This window comes from Centroberyx affinis, unplaced genomic scaffold (assembly GCF_046629955.1).
Source record: "Centroberyx affinis isolate AG114_WGS23_722 - 3 ecotype Tasmania unplaced genomic scaffold, CSIRO-AGI_Caff_v1 ptg000827l_1, whole genome shotgun sequence".
Classification (NCBI taxonomy): domain Eukaryota; kingdom Metazoa; phylum Chordata; class Actinopteri; order Beryciformes; family Berycidae; genus Centroberyx; species Centroberyx affinis.
This window is the reverse complement of record NW_027279426.1, coordinates 140,696-167,690: the sequence shown is the minus strand read 5'-3', so window position 1 is coordinate 167,690 and position 26,995 is coordinate 140,696. Positions and strand designations below refer to the sequence as shown.

Sequence of the window (26,995 nt, the reverse complement as noted above, 5' to 3'; positions counted from 1 at the left end):
CCGTCTCTGTTCATTTCAATTCATTTTTAATGAGAGCTGTCTGTTGTCCGGACAGGACTGATGATGCGTCCATCTCTGTCAGATTTCCATCCGTTTTGACAGACAGAAAATTCAACCCAGTTTAACTTTTTCTGGACAGACGGATTCATCACTGTTAGCTAATTGATTTTAGTCTCAGAGGGGGTGAATCCAGTGCATGACATCCACATTGCACATCTTCCCCAAAAAAAGCATCAACAAACTCTCTCTCCCTCTCTCTCTCTATGTGTCTCTCTCTCGCACACACACACACACTCAGAAACACACATTTGAGGGCATTGATGCAAAGATGCAGAGACATACTGTATGTAAAATTTAGATAGTGACATACTTGGTACATGAACAACTTATGTCAACAACAATAAGGCAATGTTGAGTTAAGACCATGGATGGAATGAGAAATAGCATAAAAATTAAGCATTCAGTACAGAGGCACCCTTTGCAAGGCAAATGACTAGAAACTGTACCACAGGTTTTTAATGTCATGGAAAAAGCTACAGGGCATACATGCATATTCTATGTAGCTAAAATGTAAAATGGATGGATTTGAAATTACTTCTCAGTGAATTTTTCATGCAGTACATTTTTGCATATGACCTCCACCTGTAGAGCATTATCTACCATTATGCAGCAGTAGGTTGACCAGCAAAAGACTTCTTCTGTTTGTATGACATCATATCCTGTTTACATATCCAGTTAAAAAGACAGGCTTGGAGACATGGCACTACACTCCATTTTACTGCTTTGTTACACTATCTCTCCTATTGTGCTTGTTCAGGGGGCTGAGAAGGACACACGTTATCTTGCTCTGCAAAACTAACACTACTTCTACAAACCTCAGTATGAATTTAGATAGAAAAAAAATCAGCTCCTACAGTTGGAAGAATAGAAGAACAAAAATAGTTGCAGGATTAAGTGCATTTTACGGAGCAGCAAAGTGGGACTTCACCCGTTCTCGTTAGAATTTGCTGTGGTGTTTACTGGGCTCGCTTTCAATTTCCCCCCTCTGTCTGAACTATTTATATTCTTGTCAGTCTTAACTTTAATCTTTTGTTTTTTGGTAAAGAATAATTAGTTTAGCCACGAGCCAATGCTAATGGCAGAATTAGCTTCACGGAAAAGTACATTTAGCTGTCTCATTGTGAACCCTGGGGTTTAATGATTTAGACTAATCCATGCTAACCCACAAAGTCAATCGCTGCTTCCAACTCCGCACCGTCGCTCATGCATTCTAATTTGTAATGCAATCTTTAATCTTGTGGGAGTGAGGCTTGACATCTCTAGAGTACCCAGCAGAAATGATGTTTCCAAGCTTGTGCCACAGTAGACAGGGGCACAATGGGCTGCAGCTTGATGACAGATTTATGTTCATGATGCCCCCGTTTCTACTAGACTGAACTCCCACCACCACCGCAGGCCTTTCCCGTCCAGCTTCAGCTGATCTACAGCGCTCTGATACAGTTTCAGTCTGGTGACTTACATTTTTTTAATTTTGTTTATGTGATGTATTCCTCTCTTTGTGATTTAATTCTTTTATCTGCTGGGTTCCTGAATGCTCCATGATTAGAACTGAAGGGAGCTCTCCTACCACATTGGTTTCTCCAACTCCTAATTGCTACATCTGCTGTCAAGATTTCACGACAGAGGGTGAATTGGTTCAGCCCACACGCATTATCTAGCAAATACTTTTCTTTTAATAGTCATCTCACCAGTTACTTTTTCTTGGATTTGAAACTTGTGAATCCAACAGCTAATTAAAAAGAACTGGATTCCAATTTTCAATAGACACAAGCCTAAATGTCAAGCATCCGCTGTTTCTAAATTTAAGATCAAAGGTTCAGGAGTCATAAGACTTACTGTATATCCTCACTTCACATTGTACTGTAGCAGTGGGAATTGTCAAACAATTTTAGAACTAGAACAGCACTCGGAGAGCGCAGACCTCCGCCAAGGTTTGTGCTATTATTGCTTGTTCGTGAGTCGGATCCGGATCCGCTCCAAAATTGAATGGGTTCTTCCTTGGCCCATGCTACACCCTTCCACGAAGTTTCATGAAAATCGGGCCAGTAGTTTTTCCATAATCCTGCTAAAAGACAAACAAACAAACAAACAAAAAAAAAGCACCAAAAACATAACCTCCTTGGTGGAGGTAACCAGGATTGTAGTAGTCTATCCTCAAGCTTCATTACACAAAATCTACACATCTAAATGTAAAAATAGCTTAGCCATATTTTCTCCATCCAGTAAGCGTATTAGTCCATAATCCGAAATCATATGATTGGACTGCACATAATATTAAGTATATCTTCTCAACTAAATAGCCTACTCTGGTTTTGGACTTGAATGTGACTTGACTTGGTGGTCTTGACTAGATCCCTGGTTAGGGCTGTGCATTAACGTTGAACATTGAATGAAAAATGTATTCAACTGTGTATAAAATGTTAAGTATTTATTAGGATAGAGCCAATCACTTCATAGTCCATAGTTGGATCCATACAATAAACCCCAATACTCAAGATCGTATGACCAGACAATGGAAGTTGCGTAAACAGACTGCTGCTGACTGAAACTACCTGTGCTTTAAATTATAGTACATAATTGTACATTATATTGATTACTTTAGTATAGAAAGTTTAATTTGAATGCTTTTGTGTTACTAGGAGAGGAGTGAAAACCCTTGTACACATCCAGTCAGCTGTTTACACTAGGAAGTGGCAAGCTCGTTTCAAGTTGAAAACAACTTCAGTTTGTTGGAGATCATAGCTGAAAAATCCTGTGGCTCGTGTTGTTGTGTGGTCGGGTTTTCTCAAATATAGGAATGTTTACACGAAGGATGATGAAAGGCGCTGCGCATGGATCAATGCACTGAAGAGAGAGGGATGGGAGATCAAAAACCCTTGGAAAACCAAATCATCATACACAGAATTTACAGTAAAATTCATATCAATATGGCTGCTATTCATATAGTAGCTAGCTGGCTAAGTAAGCTATTTCAATCAATTTAGCTACATCATTAACATCAGTACAAAACATGCCAAAACAACATCACTGAATCGAGCTATTCTAACAACACAGAGGTTATAGCTGTGTTTGAGATTGTTGATAACTTGAAACTCGCCTCTATGTCTTTTGCCTTGCCTTATTCCATTCCCATTTCTATCTCGGTAATAGTGTGATTGTGTGCACAACAGCAGCGATTGTATCAAACAGCAGAGGTACCCAAATGAGACCAACTGAAAAATTTCTCAGATCACGGATGTAAGCCCAAAATGATGTCAGTCATGCTCGGACAAAAAAACACAATATCTGCACCGGATACTCGTTTTGCCCGATCACCCCTCGTATTTATCTGCTGCAGGGCTCTCCCTGAAAACCAAGTCAAGGCTACAAAGTTTCTAACAGTGGCAGGTTGAATGGAAATCTCAGTAATAAACGAGTGGAATCGACCTTTCCCCCAAAGGAGATGAATCTAGCATGGAACACAGTCAGGCCTACCCGTCCTCCAGATGTCTCCTGTCTCTCCCAGCCTCTCTGTATTCAGGCCGCCTTCTCCACATCTTGGATCTGATATATCAGCACGGATTGCTTCCTGTCAGTCTCTGTGAAACACAGCTAGCAGGACTTCAGATAGAGAGAGGGACTGTACTGACTGCAAAAGATTGCTTTGATGTGTCTGTTTAAGGGCTTGAGATGGACTGCGGCATTATCATCATGGATAGATCCCCCGCCGCAAGCCTCAGTACAGGTGTGTGCTGTCATGTTGCTGTGCACTGTATTCCTCAAATAACTGTCCACTGTGTTCTGTTGGATGATCAAACTCACAGCACAGCACATCTAGAGTTATGCAAATAAAACCTACATGTCTTGTCTCTCTTATCTTCTGCACATTCAACACTTCTCGTGGTTTCATGAAGCTATCACAGCTGATGCCTGCATGTCAGTTTATGCTGTTTATATGAAACTCGCTGTAAGCTGAATGGTTGTGTTTAGACGCAGGAGATATAAATGCCATGATCAAAGCAGCGTGTTTGTCTCTCTCATCTTGTTGATCTAGTCATGGTAATGAAATGCAGTGATTAGAGGAGTAAGATTGGATTTTCGATGCAGCTGAACTGGGATGGTAATTGTGTGACATAATGAAGCACTCGTGAGTGTGCGCCTGTGTGTGTGCGTGTGTATGTGTGTGTTTGCGTGCGTGTGTTTTCAGTATGAAATGAGAGGGTTTCAGCAGCTGTGTGCACCTCCATGTCTTGGGCTCCACTTGCCCCACCCCCATCCTTCTCTGATTTTAAAGCCCATTGGGAAATCTCTCCAGCTGGATTCCCACAGAAACAGACTACAGTCCATCTACAGTAAACGTGTAATTAGAAGCTGTAGTCTGCTTGAGTGTAATGATTAATGTCTTCCATTTGCTACCTGTGCCTGTATGAATATGGATGGAGGCGTCAGCTGCCATCAGTCTCAGTATAAATCACATTGTCTGATAGCATATGCTTGTTCCCTTGCTGCCCTTAGCTCTTTGCTAGCTGTCATAGTCTTTTGATTCTTAGCTGTTTAAGGGAAAATTCCAGCATTATTGGAGTTTGACATTCCCTTACTGTTTTAGATCACTGTATATCGCTTTCCAGCGCTTTTGTCACGTTATGAGATATTTGCTACTTTTCCCTCATCTTAGTTGTTTTTCAAAGTAAATATTTTGAAATAAACGCTGTCTAAATATTACGAGGTGTAAAGAAGAGGGCGGCAATTTTAAGCCTTAGTTGTGTAAGATCTAGTTTTATTTTTCATTTAATTTTAGAGACCATAGCTGGCAGAAGGGTCTTGCTTTGTTGGCTTGAATGTGTTATGATTGACAGATTAGCTATTGGTTGAAAGATTTATTTTGGCCAGGAAAACACGGAAATCATACATATAGTGACCTGGAAGAAGTATCTTTGCTCTTCTTGTTTACAAGCAGAGACCGGTTTCTGGAATGCGTGCATAATATGAAACGGTGAAATGGAACTTCTTTCAAAATGTAAGCGTTTCTAGCTTGATATTAGCATTCTGATGGTACATGCACATAAAAACACAATTAACACTGAAGGGGTGCAAAATGTTAAAAAAATGTGCAAAAACTCAAATCACACTGAAATTGTCCCTTAAGCCTCTTACTCTTGCTCTTTTCCCTTCCATAGATGCTTTGGTCAGTCTTCCACAGTTGTAACATTTCTCTGGCTACACCCTCGGCTGAGTAACATGGTTGTTAGCTGCTTAGGTTGGCTAGAGTTGCTGCTTAGAGGGAAGAGAGGTTAGGTGGCCTTCTTCTCATTTCGCCCCGGGGACCATAGCACAGTTACTGCAGTATAAGAGGGACATGAGAAAGCCAACTGCCAGCGGGTGAGTCAGCGTGCACTTGGCCCCAATTATGGTCCACCTGTGCCTTAAACCAAAGAATAGAGCCAGTGGGGTTTGCTGCCAATCTCTAGGGAACAGGGGTTTCAGCCCATGAGAGGTGAAGCAGATCGTCACACAAAAAGTGGTGCCCAGAACACACACACACACACACACACACACACACACACACAGACACTCACACACATAGTCACTGCACTCTACATGACCCATATTTTGGACATGACAGTGAGGAGAAAAGAAGTTTCAGGCATAGCCTCTGGTCTGTTTCGCTTGATCAGACCGCTGGCTGGAATCAACGGAGTCATGACAAAGCCACCATGGAGCTCGGTCTACCGGGGATTTTCTGAATCATACCCATGAAGGAGACAGGCAAACAAAGCTTCGTGAACTGTCTGTTTCTCATTTCACTCATGCAGCTAATGCAGAATTTCACTATATCTAAAGTTTGGCAGAAGTCTGGTTTTCCCCCTTGATGAGAACTTTACAGGTGCAATGTTTGGGACAAGCTGATCTCACACAAATATGTGAAATGAACATGACTACAAGTGGTGGTAAGTAAAATGTTAAAATTCTGTGTTCCCAGCACAAAACAATTACGTGAACTAGGCACAAGTATAAACAAGAAGTAGTCTCACATTGAAGTATCGCAGTGGAAAGTAAGGGTGTTGTGGTTGGGGTGGTGGATGGGCTTATGTGTTTGCTTTCAGTGCCAGCGACCAAGGTTCAGTTTCCAGCTTCTACAAATGAAATTTCTACAGTGAGTGAAACAAAAATTTTTAGCACATTTTTTTCTTATTTAACCATGACCAAAGCCTTTCCCTAACCTTAACCTGCCTTAACCTGTTTTACTTGCCTAAACGTAACTGTTAGCCAATCTGAATCACGTGACCTCACATTCTGTTTCGCTCCACGGATCAGTCTGGACTGCTAGCCGCCCACATCGATTTCCTGTTCCTGAAATTACAATGTAACCGGGCCAATCAGGGACTGCGTCATAGTTGATGACGTGAAATACAGGCCACCACTGGCAAAGCAGTAATGGCGTCTCCCGAAGCAACGAGCGGTAACGTTAACGTTCACGTTAGTAAACACAGCCATAAGTGCAGTTGTTGCAGAAATAGACTCACTCAAAAATTGTTCACTTCTGTAAAAGACATAGCTTGTTTAATCCTTGCTAACGTTACCGTGTTTATCCCGTGTATCCACTGAACAGCGCACCGTGATGGCGTCACATGTTTTGTTACGCTGATTGGCTGAAGGAGTTTGTCTGTCAAGGCAAGTACTCCTGCCCACTGAAATCGATGTGGGCGGCTAGCAGTCCAGACTGATCCGTGGAGCGAAACAGAATGTGAGGTCACGTGATCAGGATGGTCTTACCAGGCTAATAATTCGTCTCCACAGCACGTAAATGACTTTTTATGAGATCATGTTGGTTTGGGATGATAAAAACATATTGTGGAGTTTGTCCACTGTTATTGTTCAGATGTATTCATGGCCACCATAAAGGATGGAATGTATTCTGGAAATTTTGGAGGGAAACACAGTCAGGGTGGCGATATTGCTTGTGTTAATTTGACTGTATCTTCAGTAATTCCACAATCCTGAGCACAAGATAAATGCACTCACCCACTTTAGTCATTATCAAGTACGCCATCAAGAAAAATCTCATCAACAGAGAGATGTTTGCTCTTCCTCACTGTGGGGGGATGTTTTCTATTTCTCATTGGGAAAGTGCCATGCTGCTTTTTTGAGAGATTGTCCTGCATCAGCAATACAAGCAATAAATTATTTAAGAACCAGCTCTAATAAGAGATAAAGTCTTAAACCAAACCGTCAGATGTTTTGTTGTCTAATAACTTGAATAGCAGTAGTCATATTGCTCATGGTAGCCTTTTAAATTTTGGAATCCATTCCACCAGGATCAAATTAAACAACTCATTGCAATTCATATAATATACATAATTGTATAAATTAATTGCTAGCATGAAATTCAGACTCATTTCCTCTTATTGAAGTGATTAACTCTCTTTAACACATTTAATCATCTGTGTTTTTAGACGCAGTTCTGACCCTCACCAATGGTCATGAGCTTTGTGTAGTGACTGAAAGAATGAGGTCCACAAGCGGCCGAGATGATGTTCCTCCGCAGGGCGTCTGGCCTCACACTGCGTGATAGGGTGAGGAGTTCAGTGATCCGAGAGAACCTCAGTATTGAGCCACTGCTCCTCCACATTGAGCAGAGCCAGTTAAGGTGGTTCAGGCACCTGATAAGGTTCCTTCCCCAGATGCCTGGAGGTATTCCAGGCACAACCGACTGGGAGGAGACCTCGGGGTATAGACCCAAGACACGCTGAAGGAACTACATCTTCCAGCTGGCCTGGGAGCATTGGAGATCCCCAGGAGAAGCTGGAGGAAGTTGCTGGGGAAAAGGACGTCTGGGCTGCTCTGCTCGCCCTGTTGCCCCCCCGACTCTGACCCGGACAAGCGACTAGAAAATGGATGGATGGATGGTTTTTAGGTGCTTGGAAGGCGCACCTCTATAAGAGCCAGGCTCTGTGTGTGTGTTTGTGCATTGTTTTTTCATTTGTTCATGTGCAATTCTTTTTGCTGTGTGCAGTGCTTAGGGGAATCATGGTATAAACTATTTAGCCAGTGCAGAGGACTAAGGATTCCATATCTCCCTCTCAGCTTGATAGCACTAGACACATGGATCTCAGCATGCCGCACAGCCCACTGACAGTTCTCGCAAACTCACCCTCTAATTGGAATTACACCAATGCAACCCATGCAACAAAACGCTAGGGAGGCTTTAACTGCAGTCTGACTGAATAATTACATTGTCATGGTGTTATTATCATACTGCTGATTAAGTTTGGGTGCACAAAGCTGTGACAGTGCAAAGTTGATTTAAAATATGGTTGATGGTTATAAAGTTATGTGTCCTCATGTTTTCTTTTTAGTAGAAGTGGAAAACTCAGAGGCAGGACAAACATTGGCTCCTTGACATAGCCTCAAGGCCCAGCTCAGGCACTGCTCCATTTGCTTTGTGCGCTTTTTCTAGAGTGATGTCTTATTCACAAATCATCCCCTTGGTGTGCTGGACACACATCATGGCAGTGCATGTCATGCAATTTGTACAGAGAACAAAGGCATATGGCTATGGTTCGCCTTTAGCCTGTTAAGCATAAACAAGTTCAGACAGACTAGGAACTAATCCTGTTTTACATACGTTGTGCTTTCCCCATGACCTCCTATCAGGTGGATTTAATGACTCTTGGGAGTCAGTGATCTGCATGAGGGAGGCAACTCTTTTTAGATGTTAGTGTAAATGGAATGTTTTTGTGATTGAAATATGTCCTAGACTGCAGAGAGACAATGCAAAGGTAACCAACTGTGAAGACAAAGTATTTGCCTCAGAAATCTCTTGTGGAAGAAATAGCAGAAGCATAACCCAGTGCCACAAGCAGTGTCCATCTGACACATGTTTATTGAGCGTGCCACCCATTTATTGAAAAGCAAACATTTCTCGAGGACCGTGGGATTCAGACACCTGATTTCAGGAAACAATGTGGGCGTCTTGTGGGGACACAGACAAATGGAGGGAGTCTCAGTGGTCAGACATCAAGGTGAGAGAGGGAATACAAGGACGAACATTAGGAGCCCAAACGGTGTCTGTTCAAGCCGATAAAGAGATGTGTCTCCGGCCATGTTATGGATGGTTAGGAAGCTCTGGGCCTAGTGTGTGGGCTGAGATAACCATGGGCAGTATGGCCAAGCATGTCTAATGGAGTGTGCCTCCCTAATGGAGGAAAGGGAACACGTAGGCTTTCTACAGGCAGAGTTAATAACAATTAAAGGTTATAGACAGTATCTAATAGTTTAACATCCCCACGTATGACTCAGACAGTCAAACACGGGTCTGAAATTTGCCACATATTGGGCCTCATGCAAGAACATTTTCGTATTCTTATCTTAAATTTCTCGTACTTTTTTCATGACTTGTACGAGTGTGCCACGTCAGATTCACCAAACGCTCGTATCTTCAGAAAACTGTCGTAAATGACCTGCGTAAACATCATGAATGGCACCTGTTCTAAATGAACGCACGTTCATAAGAATTGTGAATTTGCATAATTGACAGCCCAATAATGCCATATAAGGTTATGCGTCTGGCCCATATGTCGGGAAGCTTCATTCATAAAAATGACACGGAGGACTAAGAAGAAGTCTACCAGCTCTGAGACTGAAGTCCTACTATCAGAAATAAGTCAACCAAAGCATATGATATTTAATATAATTCAATAGTGGAATCAAAGGCCCTGCTAAAGCCAAGGAATGGGAAAAAATAACTTGTGCTGTTAATGCAGTGTTGTCTGTTGTGCGTTCCTTTACGAAAAACAACTCTATTATATACATTTTAGATGAATACTAAATAAATATCCCAACAAAGCTATAATTCCCTATAGGAATATTATAGTGATACTACAGAAGACAAAAATACCATAAAGTCACAGTCACTATAAACTCACTGTTGAGTACCACAGACACTCTAAGTCCATATCGGGGTATTATAGAATATTATAGCACTATAGTGATTTGTCGTTAGGGCACCGTCACAGAAATAAAAAAAAAGAAATGGCTTGACATGAAATTAGATGCAATAAGCAAGGCGATCCAAGACTGTAACAGGAGGGGGCCAGGAGGAATTCTCCATTACACAGACTGATGAAAGAATAGGCCTATACCTGCCATAATTGCCGATATAGCAGTGTCAGGTGTTCAGCGATGTCGCCCTGGACAGCGACTTGCATCTCAACCTGGTAAGACCTAAAGCCATTTCTCTTTGTAAAGTTTAGATTCACTTGCACCTACATTAACGTAATCAACTGGAGTAAAATAGCCTAGAAATCAGATTTATCTCCCTCTATAATGTATTTCCCCCAATTTGTATTGGGGGAAATACATTATAGAGGGAGATAAATCTAACCTTGCCTTTGTCTTATCTGAATGTTTGTCAAATAACCTGGCAAATTAGTGTTTAATGTTTTGTCTTTGTATTGAACACACTTATAGGCTACTATGTAACCCACATGGATACTCGTGAGATTTATTGCAGCTCTGGTAAAATAAATTACGCACTACCTTCTTTTGAAAAAGCCAACAGTGCTCCCTTGCTATTTTTCCTATGACTATAACCACTGTACTGGTTAATCTCAACATGATTATACATTTCTTTACAGTGTAATTTATATATTCAAACTCAACATTTCTTCAAAGTGACAGAGATACAATCCATTAGTCAACAACAAAGGTTTTTTTTTGCTTTGGAGAACGGCAGGATTGTACGTGACTCGTACGACAGGTCTGGACCACTCTTAAATTTTGTTCGTACCTAAGAGAAAATTCTAAATACGAGAAAATTGGTGAATGCGGCAAGTTCTCTTAAATCGCTCGGGTAACACTTTACAATAAGGGTACATTAATTAAGGGTTAGTTAATGCTTAATAAGCATTAACTAACCTTAGTGTACCCTTATTGTAAAGTCTTACCATCGCTCGTACAAGTGATTTAAGAACGAATCTGTTCATATGAGTGGTTCTTGCATGAGGCCCATTGTGCGCAACCTGTCATATTGATATGTACTTGGTTAATATGCTTTTTCCATCCATGTTACAAACAGAAGTGCAAAACAAAGGTGTCAACTTTCGCCCCAGATATTTTCCCCTGTGTTGAAACCATTAGTAATAGTATATATAACACAACACCAAACATAACTGCATTTAACAAAGTAAGACAGCACAACGCAACCTTTTTGTACAAGGACAATACTTTTTTGGTCTCAAATAACCCACATTTCCTGTCCAGGAAATGTGCTCTGTAATTGAATGAGCTCTCTAGCTTTGTTAATTTGGTTTACCAGTACTATGTTCTACCAGATCTGTATTGAATTTTCTTTATTGTGTGTCAAGTCAATTCCCACATTATTTCTATAATCTACAACAGCCCAAACAGCATTTTGGAACATGGATATCTCTCTCAAAGCTAAAAACCCAAGAAGCAACTGATGTCACACTGATATTCCGCCTGCCCTGAAAATACTAAATTGAAAGTGACTGAGAGAATGAGACTTTGCAGACAGCCAGAATGTCTAAACTTTTACATCCAAATGGGGTTTATATTACAGGAGTGCTGCTAGTTCTAAAGTGGAGAAAGCAATGATCCCCAGAAAACATCCTTGGTGCTGTCACAGTCACAGTTCCATCCTTTCCGAATTATTCTCTCTGTGGAGCTGTACACCAATACAACCCACAATGTCCTAGGGCATAGGAACAACACATTTCAAAGCTAAAACTCTGTAGTATTCCCCTTTGAGATTTCACACTAAGAAAAGCTTTCATTCAGCAATTTATACAGGCTACTGTCATGTCTCCTCAAATTGAACACATCACAATAACATTACAGTTTAATACTGCACTTCCCCCCTCAAGGACAACTAGTCATCTCACTAATGTGGGGAAAAGAGAATCTGCTAGTGAACCTGAGGTCAGAGTGCATTGGGTTTGTGGAGATACTCGATCTGTGGTGTTTTACCCTTGAAAAAGCATCTCCCTGCTTATAAAAGATTATCACCTGTAGGCCACTAATGGCCAACACACCAATGCTATCACAAAGTCTTGGATAATGGACACCAACACCCATTTAATCAATACAGCCCTATCTCTATGGAAACTGATTATTGGAGACCCCATTGGTTTTCTTATTGTAACAGAGGAGTGAGCAGAATGTCAATAAGATAAACATTTAATACCGCAGCTACTCTGCCTCTTACACTAGGCAACCCATGGAGGTCAGCACACAAGTCAGGCCTTATTTTACTTAGCGGTGGTGAAACTGTGATTAGTGCTATTGGATTTAATTTGCTTCTTCCAGTAGTGGGCGGGAGTCAAGGGGTGCCTTGACGCCAGACAGCGTGTGGAGGAATTACACAGGCTCCCGCATCGTATCCCAGCATGGCTCACTCTCATTTCATGCTGCTGGAGAGGAGCGGCCTGCGCACTGCCATTGTGTTATCTGACGAGCACAGTTGTAATCCCCCTCAACGATCCCCCCCGCCCCCCTTCTCAAGAAATTCTGCTTCGCTGGTCATGCGTGAAAAAGGCTGGAAAAGGAGGAAGGAAAAGAGAAAAAGGAGAAATTTGTTTGTTGTTTTGGCTTTTACCTTCACTCCAGCTAGTCCTCCGTTTCCTAATCTGAGTGACCTTGGTATCATGCTATGTGCCATCGCTGATAGTGTCACATATGCATGAGCCACATGATGGCTCTTTAATCAGTGTACTGTGGCGATACACAGTCAGATGAATTTACTGTCTTCAGTGACTCAAGTAAGCACACAGTTGCAAAGAATGCAATATGAGCTAACACCTCCTCTTTCATTCCAACTTTTCCTAAATACTGTACCTTATTTATTTATTTTTTCTACAAAACTGCCATGTCAGATATGAAGTATCTGAGCCAACCTCCATTAACAGCTTAAAGATGGATTCAGAATCCTCTCACTGATTTTGCCCAATCCATGTTTAACCAATTCTGCATTAAACACACACCGATCTGACGACTTCTCACTTAGTCCATAGGAGTCAAGCTGCTTATTTCACTTCTCTCTGTCTTTTACTTCTGATCCCTGGTCAGATTTAGTATGACTGCACCTGAACTGGCTCCTGTCATATCACATGATTGCCATCAAATCCATATAAGTGCCTTAAATTAGTTAATTGCACAGTATTGTACATTGGTAATTAATAACTAATTAATTAATAGCAAATTACAATTGAATTGTCATAAAACAGCTATAGCAGTAATCAAAACTCAAGACGGTGAGTTAGGTTGATGTGTAAGTTTTACTTGAGTTAACGATTTAAGTGTTTTTTTTGCTCTACCTCTGCTGGCACTAGCTTGCCATATTTGGCTGATAAATTACAGCTTCTGTGTAATTACCGAGTAATTGCACTATGGTCATTCTGAATGGTGTTCAGTTAATGAGATTTTGATTCAGTTACAAAGCAGAGCCACAGTTTGACTCCATTGCCAACTGTTTCTTTTTGTTCAGCTATGTATTGTGAGGCTCGGTTTTCTTAGGCCAGACATTTCCTTTCCTCCCAAAGTGAAGTTTAATCAGCATGAACTGTATGGTCAGACTTAATGACATGATGGAGGGTTTTATAATGGGTCCCACTTCATGTTCCTAATTGCAGAGAACATAATGACCTACAACGATGAACCTCAGAGCCAAAGTGCTGTTCCAGTCAATAAGTGGCCATTTTAATCTGCCAGGGCCAGAGAAGGAGAGAGTAGGAGATCCACTTAAGTAGCATTAACTTACCAATGTGTCACATATTTTGTAAGCTATATATGGAAGAGGGTCATTTTCCTGATCTTCTGAACTCATGTCTTGGTCTGTATGACATATAGAGAGGGATTTTGCCCATATGAAATGTTGTGGTGAGCATTTGTGTGAAGTAGCAAGACAATCTCACTTAAACTGCATTTGAACCTGTCTTCCCTACATTTCTCACCTTTCTCACTATGTAATTAGATGAAACTTTGCCTTTGGAAAGAGCTACATCACTCTGTCTCTCTCCCTTCCCTACTTATTCTGTTAATCTTGGATTAAGTCTAGTTGCAGCACAGCTCACACACACAGGACAACATTTGTGGGCATGTGGTGATAAAACAGAGTCAATGCTTTCTTTTACCTATGGGATAACTTAGATTTAGGCTGGATGTGTGTGAGGCAAGTGAACACACATTTGATTTGAGCCTCTGTGAGTGCATGCTCTGCTGCCTCCAAGGCTGCAGCGGCTCATTCCATGACCAGTTGACAATGTTGTATTTTAATGGCCTTCCAGCTGAGCGCTAGCTGGTTACTAGGGAGTATCTGCAGAGATTAAAAGTTTACACTGAGCTCATCCGCATCAGTTACACTTCATGATGCTTTTATTATTCAGTGGCTCAGGGTTTTGATTTCAGCTAGCAGCAGATATGTGTCACTCCGCCACACACGCACAGTTTAGTGTGGGAAGAGACAAGACAGGGAGAGAAACCATTTCTCTTCCTGGTAATATCACAGCTGATGAGTGACGGTGAACAAAATGACAAAGGAATGGAGATACTATGGAATTGCATCGAGGATTTAGAGAACAGGAGCTGGCGCAACAACGTCAGATTGATTGGACGGAAAGAAGGTATAGAAGCGGGAGGAATGACTAAGTGTGTGCAAAACATACTGACAGAGGGACTAGGCATTGAGGTGGAAGGAGAATTTGAGATAGAGAGGGCACACCGCGCACCAGCCCCGTGACCAGATAAGGATCAACCACCTAGGCTGGTACTAATTTGATTTCTGTGATCATCGGCGAGGGAGAAAGTGCTACAAATGGCCAAAGAAAAAAATTACATTGAATGGGAAGGCTGCAAACTCTCCTTCTTTCCGGATCTGTCCAGAGAGTTGGCCCAAAGACCTAAAACATTTGCATCTGCACAGAAAATGCTTCAGAAGATCAACGTGAGATACACACTTGCATATCCAGCAACTCTCCGTTTCACATGGAACGGGAAGAACAAAAGTTTTAAGGTTAATACAGAGGTGGAGAACTTCATTCGGGAGCATTGGGCTGCAAAGAATAACTGTACACAAACTGAACATAAGAACAACTAATGTGGATATGTCATGTAGGCTTGGTGGGTTCAGGCCCATTGGACAGTGTGCTGCTCTACTACAGCTGACCAAGTAGGTTGGTAAGCTGACTTGTGGCCTTACGGACAAAAATTAAGTATTTTGTTTGTTTGTTTGTTTTGAATATTGTTTTGTTTTTTAGAATTTAGAGATAACGTGGGAAGGATTATTTGTATTGAAGCCCTTATCAATGGTATTAAAGTAGTGTTGTGCAATATATACGCACCAAATAAAGAGGATTCTGATTTTATCAATAAGATAAACAGTACTCTGGGAAACATGGAGGGACAAATAATATTAGCAGGCGACTTTAATCAAGTGGTGGATGCTGCTCTTGATAAAAGTAAATATAGGATATCACCAGTACCAAGGGACAGGACAGCTATCCACATGTTAATAGAGGATATGGGTTTAGTTGATATTTGGAGGTTGGTGAATCCATGTGAAAGGGAATATACATTTTATTCTCATTGTCACAAGTCTCAAGAGTAGACTTTTTTCTAATATCAAACTCTCTGATTGAACAGGTAGTAGACTGTAAAATTGGTGCAATTGCATTGTCAGACCACGTGCCTGTAGAACTTTATATTAATTTAAATGCAGAAACAAGTAGGAAAAGAAGATGGAGGATGAATACCATACTATTACAGGATGACACCTTTAGCAGAATGTTGGCTGAGGACTACAGAAAAGTTATCTATAGTATGGGAAGCCTCCAAGGCATATATAAGAGGGAAAATGATTGCACAAATTGAATTGCATAATATATATAATACAAAAGCAGAATATGCATTATTTAGATTGAGAACAAACTACTATGAAGAGGGCGAAAAAGCTGGTAGACTCCTTGCTCGACAGTTGAAAGAACAGAATGCTTCTAATATTATTCTGGCAATAAAGAAGGGGGATTCATTGGTATACTCATCAAAGGAGATAAACAAGGTTTTCCAACAGTTTTATGATCATTTATATACATCTTCAATTAGCCCTGAACAAGAGCAGTTGCAACATTTTTTCTCTAATATAGATATGCCTAACTTGTCACCAGAACAGGTCAGATTCTTGGATACTCCAGTTACACAGGATGAAATCAGGGTTGCCATAATGTCAATGAAAGTAGGGAAATCACAAGGTGTAGATGGCAATGACATAATTTCTCCTATATTGAACGAAGTATATTTAGAGGCATTCAAAACTGTATTTCTACCCAACACATTTAATGAGGTACTGATAACATTGATCCCTAAAAAAGACAGAGACATAACTGAACCCTCTAATTTTAGACCAATCAGTCTCATTAATGTAGATTGTAAAATATTAACTAAAATATTAGCTTCACGCTTAGAAAATGTCTTGCCAAGCATAATTCACACTGATCAGGTAGGCTTCATTAAGGGAAGATCATCTGCTGACAACATGAGACGACTGTTACACTTAATGTCGACAAACTCTTCAGACAAATTCCAAATCGCCGCTGTTTCCCTGGACGCTGAAAAGGCTTTTGATAGGGTTGAGTGGAGTTTCCTAACCACTGCCCTGTCATATTTTGGATTTGGCCCTATAGCTTTAAAACATGGATTTCGATACTTTATAAAAACCCAAAGGCTGCTGTAATAACAAATGGTATAATTTAATCATTTTTTAATACATCAAGAGGAACTCCCCAAGGAAGTTCTCTCTCCCCATTACTCTTCACCATTGTTCTAGAACCCTTAGCAATTGCGATAAGAGCAAATTTGAGAATTAAAGGAGTAGAAGGAGGGGGGAAGGAACACAAATTAATGTTATATGCTGATGATATCTTATTACTGTCTAGGGACCCATTAAACTCTATACCCTCATTAATGGATACCATCCAGTCATATTCAAAATCAAAATCAATTGGAGTAAATCTGAGGCTATGCCAGTATCCAAATTTTCAAATACAGTAACTAATTTCAATTTTGGGATGAAATATCTAGGAATTAAATTAAGCCAAAATTTGGATGAAATGATGATGTTGAATTTTGAACCTCTAATAAACAAAATAAAAATCAATTTGGATAAATGGAAAAAACTAAGGCTCTCCTTATGGGGAAAAACAATTAAGATGGTGGTAGTAGGGTTGGGCATCGAGAACCGGTTCCAAATTAGAACCGGTTCCAAAATTCCGATTCCAAAGGAATCATTAAGACATTTTAATTTCGATTCTGCTTATCGGTTCCTAAACAGATTTCACTCGCGCTAGTTTCAGTTTCCGTGGTGGTGGCATGCACCTTTGATTTGTAGTCCGCCAGTAAAACCAACAAAGAAGAAGAAGTTTCCTGTTTCTTAGTTATGCAGTTTAGTCTAGTTATGCTAAAAGCGTTAGCGATCTAAAAGTCCGCTAGCCGTGATGCTAATTTCGCTACGTTAAACTCCATTGAGTTATGCCTGCAGTAAGAAGACTGTGAACTAAGGAACACGTATTCCACACCAACTTCAAGTGCGGTAGGATTGAACTGTACGCACACACATACAGCTCCGGAGACAGACAACATACATACCTTTCTTCAGTTTTTTCTGTGAAATAAGCATGTTTTGACCCTGCCCCTCAAAGAATTGTAATCGAGAATCGTTAAGAACCGGAATCGATAAGCAGAATCGGAATTGGAATCAGAATCGTTAAAATCCAAACGATACCCAACCCTAAGTGGTAGTGCCTCAATTTAACTATTTGTCAATGATGTTACAGATGACTATACCAGATCTTGTTTTCAACCAATACAATAAGATTATCAAGGATTTCCTTTGGGAAGGAAAGAGGCCCAGAATTAAAATGAGTAAAATGTGTTCTCCAAGGGAAAGGGGAGGCCTTGGATTACCAGATGTGAGGATGTATAACACATCTTTCGAAATAGCTAAACTGGGCAAACATTGTTGTGGAGAGGATTTACGGATGGACTGGGTAACTATAGAGCAAAAGTTGTTATTGCCATATCGCGCTATTGATGTTTTCTCAGCGTTCAGGAAATCAGTTAAAGTCAAACTCAAACCCTGTCTTATCCCACTCAAGGGAGATTTGGAGTAAAATTCATAAAATAGGCAAAATATCTCTCTTTAAATAATCCTATGCCTCACTTTGGCACAATCCAGAAATACGGATAGGGAAAAAAATGGTGTATTGGAAACAGTGGCAGTCCAAAGGGGTTAATACTGTAGGTGACTTGTATGTGAATGGGGTATTTATTGATATTCTGATTTAATGAAGAAATAAAAGTTTGAAGGCAAAGGAAACTTTTGGAAATACCTACAAATACGGAGTTGTATTAGTAGTAAGTTTAATTTTAACCTCAATGAGGAAATGTTTTTGTTGGAGTACTTAAAATTACCACGTGAATCCCAAAAAGCATTGGTTTTCTACAGAAAATGTAATCAGTTATTTGGAGATTCATGTAATAACCTCAGAATAATATGGCAGAAAGATCTTGGGTGTAATATTAAGAATAATGATTGGTTAGGAATTCTGTCAAATACTGGGAAAAATATTAAAGAAATCAGAGGAAAATTCATCCATTACAAGATAGTACATAGATATTATTGGACACCATCTAGGCTCTACAGAACTGGACTAGTAACTAACGATTTATGTTGGAAATGTCAAAAGGACACAGGTACATTTTTACATATGATTTGGGAGTGTTCTTTGGTTTGCACATTTTGGTGTAAGATGCTGGGAACCTTGGAGAAATGGCTGGGATCAGCATTGCCTCTACATCCATGATTATGTCTTTTAGGGGACAGGACAGTTATACCAAACGTTACCAATAATGAATTCACCCTTATAATGATTGGTAATATTACAGCAGCTAGGATGATATTACGCAATTGGAAATGTTCGAGATCAATGGTAATGGAAAAATGAAGGAAACCATTTTTGGCATCATGTAAAATTGCAATAAGTCTCAAACATGGTAGGCTTGCTGCTGCTGGGCAGAGGTCCTGTACCCTGAGAGTTATTTATTTAGGAGTTAATAGTAATCTCCTATTCACATGGAAGCCTATGTATTTCCGAGGGACTACGTTGGATTTGGGGTGGTAACATGGTCTATGATACACAGAGAGAAACATTGTACATTTTGGCACGGATGGAAATGTGACAATATTGGGGTGCAGGGCCTCTGCTCAAGAGCAACAACAGATAGAATTGTTGGGCATTTGCATGAACATGAAGTGCATACTTACTTTGAATTATTGTGATTTATTTATTTATTTCTGGTTGTTCGTATAGTGCTATGACTTGTCCTAACACTAACAATAGTTTGTACAACTGCGATGTACCTTGTAATACTGTAATATTGTAACATTGAATATTGTACACAATATTAACAATAAAAAAAAAAAAAATTGAAAAAAGGATGGGGAATTGTAATTGTATAAGACTCCAATGATTAGAGATTTAAAAGGTTCAGTATTGTACAAAACTGTTTTTTCCTTGCCCTTCCATATGTAAGGAGTTTGGTCATTGCATCTAATAGCCGAGAAAATACGAAATCTGAAACTCCTCCAGCCTTACCATAGTTTCCTTATCTAAAAATCATGTGATTATACAAGCCGTTTTGATTTGGAGCCCTTCGTGGCATCACTCAGGGCTGACAATCTGTATTTGACTGGACCAACGTAAATAACCGTTCACACTCACCGAGTCTCATCAGTCTCAACATCTCAAGAGGAAGTTATGCTGCCTTCATATGTGGGAAAAGGAGGTTGTTATGCGCATTTAATCTCACAGAAACAGGGAAGTGTCATATATGCGGTGTTGGGTCAAACGGGTAGAGAATCATCAGTCACATCTCTCCGGCTGGAGGTGTCAGCCCAGCACTCAGGACGCTGGCTGGCTGTTAGAGACCATCAGTAAGCTGTCACCTCCACCATATATCCAAACGCAAATCTAATGCCCACTGAAGCACTAGACAGATTTGTGTCAGACACTGCTTTCTAGTCAGGGTTTTTGGCTTAGACTGTGTGTCCAAGTATTTGTGCTTATTAACCCCTTTGTTATTGAAAGTTGCTCAAGTGACCTGACAAATATTTTTAGAAGTGTGTGCAGTGACTTTTGTCTGGCTTCATAGCAGGTTATGGAACAAAGATGAACCAGTGGTAAAAAGAGCCAGACATTGCTACGCACTGACAATGAGCACAATAAATGACTACAAGTAATTTTTATACCTAGCGAAAATTAAGCCTTTAATATATTCCCAATGGCATTTAAGGTTTACCGGTGAAAAAACATGAATCCTTTGTTTTTATCTCAATTAAATTTCCTTTGTATCCTTTGTCTTTATATTCCACGCATGAGTCTATCCTCAAACTTCGAGGTGGCGCTGGCTGTGGAGAGCAAACCGTCTGTTTGACTCTTGTCTCCAACTTGGCTCTCAGTTTTTAGTCATTAACTCACGTGAACATCCCATCTGTCCTCCTTTCACACTTGCTTTTTCGTCAGCACCCCTCATTGCTCTACTCTGTGTGTCAGCCAAGTGTGTGGGGATTTCCAGGGTTTTTGGCAAGGACAAGAGAGCTCCCAAAGTGTCTGTGACAGAATAATTCAAGGCAAAATTTTGTCTCTGTTACATGCAATTACTGCTTTTTTTCCATTCGTGTGAACAACCCACGTCAATTCAAAGCACATGTATTTTTGGACACAGGTTGGTGTGTGATGTGGATTTCTTCACATAATCTGATATCATGTGACAGCTTTTACTTACTTCAATTCATAGGTCAAAGGTGGGTTTTTTTTCCCCACACGTGAGCATTTTATTTTCACGTTTTCACCTGTCATTACATGACAATAGTTGTTTCACCTGTGAAAACTTAATATCACATGCAGACACAATTCATAATTACCTCCGCCAAGGAGGTTATGTTTTCGGTGGCGTTTGTTTGTTTGTCTGTTAGTAGGATTACAGAAAAACTACTGGCCCGATTTTCATGAAACTTCGTGGAAGGGTGTAGCATGGGCCAAGGAAGAGCCCATTAAATTTTGGAGCGGATCCGGATCCGACTCACGAACAAGCAATAATAGCACGAACCTTGGTGGAGGTTTGCGCTCTCCGAGTGCCCTTCTAGTTGAAAATGTAATTCTCACAAGGGAAATGGGAATTTTCACATGTTCAAATATGAAAACCAACATGTGTCCACAAAGCACATGTGCCTTGAATTCACATGTGGGTTTTCACCTGTGACTTTTTTTTGTAAGGGCAATTCCACATTTTTCTGCTCCAGTTGGATTATGATTCATTCAAAGTGAAGGTACACACTCCTTGCAGTCCCCTTCCCTTCACTGTTTACTAGCCTCCAGACATTACTTTGCTGTTACGGATGCTTCTATACCAGCCGGGACTGCCATCAGAATTTAATTAAAAGCTATCACAGAAAGATTGTGTCCTCTCTTAAGGACTGAGCTTTTGAAGTCTGACTTGGCTAATGAGTGTTTACTTCAGTCCAGAATGTTTCCTCTGAGAAATTTGTTTTTCTGCAGTTAAACAGGTGTTTCTTAGAACTGAGTTAAAAAGAAAATCCCACCGTTTTGATATTAGTAATTAAAACGGTACAAGCATTTTAAGCACATATTGGCCTAGTCTGAGTTCTTTAGAGCAATGCCTCTCTTAACCTTTCTTCTTCTTTTGCATTTAAATTTCTGATGCTCCATCCAGAGTGGCTAACAATGAGTACAACAGTGGAATAAGCTTCAAATCCTAGATCAACAACATTATAAGAGCAACTGTCAAAGCCATAGGAAACCTGATAGTATTTCTGTCTCCCTAGAATTATCATATAAAAGAGAATAAAGAGCAGCACAAAGAATAAACCCCTGCGCAATGCAAAAATACAGTTGACAGAACGTGAGATAATCTTCAGAGACTCTAGATGGGAAACCATGGTTTTAGCAAAATAGGTTGTTATCTAACAATTATCTAAAACAAAGGCAACACCTGACATATTTGAAATAATATACAGTAGATCATGCCACTGATCTAGTGAGCTGATTTTTTGATGAGTGGTCTAAGAGAAAAATCCACCTTTGGATACTCTTACACTGCTATACATCATCAATCTGTGATGTTCAGTGCGTTCCAGGATTTATTTTGTGTTGACTTTCCCTCAACCTGCTTTGTCTACTTCTACTTCAGTTACTGATTTCCTCTGTTTCCCAGAATGCCTTTCGACAAGCCCCAGACAACGGGCATGAACCTGTTGGCATATGGGCATATAAATACAGCTAGCTGGCCTACTAGTTTGTGAACAATGGGGCGTGTCCATGATCACAGCCGCAGTCCTGATTCAAAACCAAACTCAAAAGTTGTGGCATTACATTCTGGTCTATTTAGTCATACTCTAGGTGGAGAAATGGGCATCTCTGCCTCTTCTGTGAACGTCGGTACAAAATGATGAGTCTAGAAAGATGACCTCGCTTGACACCAAAACTTGACCTTAATCGTTGATGTTTTAGATCGGTGACAAATGTTCTGCTGTCAAACTCCATTGTAGCTGTGCTGGAAATATCTCGATGTGATGTCACGTTGTCTACGTCTGGCCAGTTATCCATAGGAATAATAAAAATACACCAAACAACAAAACAACAACAAAATGGGCCCAGAAATGCAAGGTACATCACCAATAGCTGCTTTTCTAACAGTGTTTTAGGGTGAATTGTTCTTGTAAGCCTAGTGACTGTACAGAAAAACAATGCCATCTATATAAAACCAAATATTTTTGTTCAGGAATGAGAAACAGAGCATGTGGCAGCATGCAGCAATAAAGACTCTCTCAGTAAACAAACTTTTCCTGTCATCTCAGATATCCCTAGCTCAGTTTATGCATTTTTTTTGCCCATGTTCATCTCTACAAACTTCACTCATATCTCTCATTTCCATAATTCAGCCACTGACCCACTTTTAGAAGATGTGCTGGACTTGAAGTTGATGATCAAGTTGAGTCATCATCTTGACTCGATGCCCCATTTCGAGTATACAGTACATATTTAATTAATTTCCCCTCGCGCGTCCCTTCTTCTCACTCGCTGAGGCATGTGATGGGAGCAGTTGAGAGTGGAAAATACTAGGCCTTCCCCAACTCACTCTCTCTCACTCTATCACACACACACACACACACACACACACACACACTGTAGGAGGACACCCAGTAATCAGACTCATGCGGACCCTGCTCTAAAGCGTTGAGTGATGAGATTTATTCTCTGATCTGTTCAGCTGTGAGTCAGAAGGAACTCTCTCTGACCAGAGGCAAGGAGAGCAGGGATCCTTGGTGCGATTCTCTGCCCTTCACCTCAATGAAATTTGCCGCACTTCACTTTCAATTTGCCATCGTACAGATACACATTAGACTAGATGATGTGCATACATTCGCACAATTTGTGTATCCACTGTGGAGCCTCTCGCCTACTGGTGGGCCCGGCATGTGTCATCGATTTGAGGTGAACACTACAACAGCAAATCAGCTCATTATAGACTGAACGAAAACTGCTCAGTGAGCTACTTTAGCTTGTAATTCTGTCTCTAGGAAAAAGGTGAACTTCAATCCAAAAAAAACCCCTCATAGCACTGAACTCGTAAACAAAGGAAGGTCAGGTGTGGAAGGACAAAAAGCAGAAAACAGGCTCATTTAAAAAGTTAAAACCTGCTGAGAAAACTCCAGTATGCGAGGTAGCAGGCCCGCTTTAGGCAACCAGACTGATTCTGGGCTTCCTGACATTCAAGTGAAACAGGCCTTCAGTGTTGCAACAAAGACAACAGTCTCTCTCTCTCTCTCTCTCCCTCTCTCTCTCACACACACACACACACACACACGCACACTCACATATGACCTACCCCCTCACCCATCACTCTCTCAGACTATGATATGAACTTTGTTATTCATTACCCTTTTCATTCCTCGCTCTCATTTAAATTTCCGCCTGTCAAAAAGTAGTCAGTCCAAAACCCATCATACTGATCCAGCCTGTGCATTGCTTTTACATTACAATCGCCCCTGCAAATCTCTAACAAACCCTTCCTGCCACTCGCCCCCACCATCCCCTCTCCATCTCATCTCCCCTTCCCTATCTGCACCATTTCTCCCCGTCTCCCAGCGCTGCCTTCCAGTTTGCTAATCTCCCTGCCCCCTCCAGCTAAATGAATCACCCCCTCAGTTTCTCCTCCGCATTTCTCTCCTCCTCCAGCCCTCGCTCCCGGTTTGCTCCATTCCCCTTTCGCCCTCCACCTCTCAACACCTCCATCGGTCTTTGCCTGCCTGTACCCCTTTTAACCCTATCTATCCACATGACCCCTTACTCCCACCTTCTCTGCCCATTCTCCCCCCTTTTCCTCCTCCCTCTCCTCAATCCCTTCCTTCCCTTCTCCCCTGCTCCTCGCTCTCTCCCTATGTGGCGGGTAGAGAGCATCAAATTTCTCAGAGGAGGTGCTGTCAGTTGACTGCTCTCCAGGCTAAGAGCTGCACTCCTAGCCCCTGGGTTCACGGAGTCACGGAGTCATGGCTCTGCTCCGCTCCAGGATTATGCAGATCTTAATTCCCTCCCGCTCACACCTGAGGTTGACAGGGCATGAAATAAGGAAAGTGTTCACTGTAAAAAAAAAAAGTTTTTGCCACACACAGAGAGAGAGGGAAAGAGAGAGAAAGAAAGATAGGGGGGGTGGGGAAGGTGGGAGGTAGAGATAGTCTGTGAGAGAATGGGAGAAAAAGAGGAGAGAGGGAGCTGGGATGGGGCAGGGTAGGGAGGAGGTAGAGATTGTCTGAGTGAGTGAGAGAACGAGGGAAGAAAATAAAGAGAGAGAAAGAGATAGAGGAAGGAGGCAGAGATAGACTAAGTGAGAGAATGAGGGAAGGAGAGAAAGGCAAGAGGGAGGGAAATGTTTTTGTTGTGTCTGTCCCCAGACACTCTGAATACACAGTGACTGGAGCCTGGCCCTGTTTTCATACAATAATTAATCAGCGCTGCACATGTGCGATGCATATTGTACTCCTTTCTTGCCATTTTTGGAAACATCACGAATGCAGGCGTTTATTATGCATGACATCTCTCAGGTTTAGGTCAATAAGCAATGAACTTGATGTTTGCTCACCAATTGTTTGTAAATAATTAATTGCTCCTCATGAATATCATACACCGGTAGCACCGTGCCTTATGTCACCTCAAAAAGTCACCGATAAAGCCCGGTGATTCAAACGGGAATTCCACAGGTAGTTTCGGACAAGGACAGGTTTTCTTTGAGCTCTAAGGCCACAGGGTTTGACACATTAATTTGAGGTCATTATTACTATTATTGCCATAGTTAACTTGTGCATGTTAAGTTTAGTACTTAACTTGATGTCGGCTCATTCCTAAAGAGACACCTGAGCTGGACACCTGTCAGCGACCATTATTAAATTGTTTTTTTTGGTTTTTCTTTATAATAGTTGGGAACGAGAGATAGCCGAAGACTTTGCTCTGTGTGTAGAATCCTAAAATAATGTCTTATATTGAAGCGTGCTCGCAGGTACCGTATTTTGATAAATGCCATTTTCCCCCCATTTCATCACAATTTATTTATGGCAGCAAAACCTTAAGGGACCAGTTAGTTAATGGTAGCCTAAAATCTTTCCTGCTCCTTTTGCCTTAGTTACCATTATAATTTGAAATTAACACACAATGGCTAATTTTCAGAGCTGCGCCTATTGACAAATTGATCCGACAATTGATTCCGCTATTTATTATGATCAAGTCTAAAAGTATAAAATGGCAAATGTGATGTTACAGCCAGTAGCGTCGACTGTAACGGTCCAAAAGTTGATGACAAGCAATAAAAACAACTCGCACAAACACACTGAGAATAGCAAACAGCCTATAAGTACAGTATACCTTACCTGATAAAGCCTCCTTGGAAAAAGCAGAAAGACAAGACATACAGAATCCTAATGACCTGTGGGAGCATTATCTGGCTCAAATCTCTCTCAGTCCCGTTGAATAACTTGCAGAAATAATCTCAGGAATCACCAAATCCACTGAGCGGCTTGTGAGACTGGGCTAGAGGAGGAAGGCATCGTCTCTCTGAGTGATCCAAGCTTGTCTTTGGGGAAACTTGTTCCCCTCCCACCAAGTCCAGAGGGCTGTACACATCCACAGCAGGCTCTCTGCTTCAGGCGGCTGGACACCACTAGTCAGTGTGTTAGTAAGCATGTGTGAAGGCGAGTGTTGATTTTTTTCAGTGGTTTTGTCTGTTTATTTTCTTTTCTCGTTTTTCTCTGTATGACCAATTCCTCGCTCCAGCAATTAAACATAGGCGAAGATTTAAAGGAACAGTAGCATTTGTTTTGATGGCCGCCAGATAATCGTAATTAGCTTCAATTGTGGGGGGGAATGGAGGGAGTGCTAATTGTAGCTCGGAGGGTGTGAGCTAAATAACAGTAGACTGGTTGAGGGCGATGTGGAGTATGAGACTTCTCCATTCTTCCTTGTTTTAATGAAAATTAAATGTGGGAGGAGACCATGAGGATGAAGTGAGAGAGAGGAGGTAGCCCATTCTTCAGAAACATAAAGTGTGTGTGTGTGTGTGCGCGTGCGGTTGGCATCAAAGGACCGGAACTAAAAGTCACTATAATATTCCTATAGGGCATATGGTATACTTATTATAGGATTAACTATAGTTCATGGTTAGTGCAAAAGGGATGGAAAGTCTGGACTCTTGCTGTCCTTTACAATTTTTTGAACTTTTTTTTTTTTTTTTTTTTTTTTTAGATAAATAACATCACAACAACACATCAAACAATCAAGACCACACGCGCGCGCGCACACACACACATACACACAAGAAA

General features: G+C 40.9%; 1 protein-coding gene across 1 annotated transcript in view; it reads right to left on the bottom strand.

Moving 5' to 3' along the window:
* glra4a (glycine receptor, alpha 4a) overlaps window positions 1–26,115 on the bottom strand; it is a 49,115-nt gene extending 23,000 nt beyond the window's left edge. Inside the window, exon 1 of the mRNA XM_071520812.1 lies at window positions 26,048–26,115. Coding sequence (XP_071376913.1) covers window positions 26,048–26,115 — 68 coding nt within the window. The remainder of the gene's footprint in view (window positions 1–26,047) is intronic.
* Window positions 26,116–26,995: the final 880 nt, after the last annotated feature.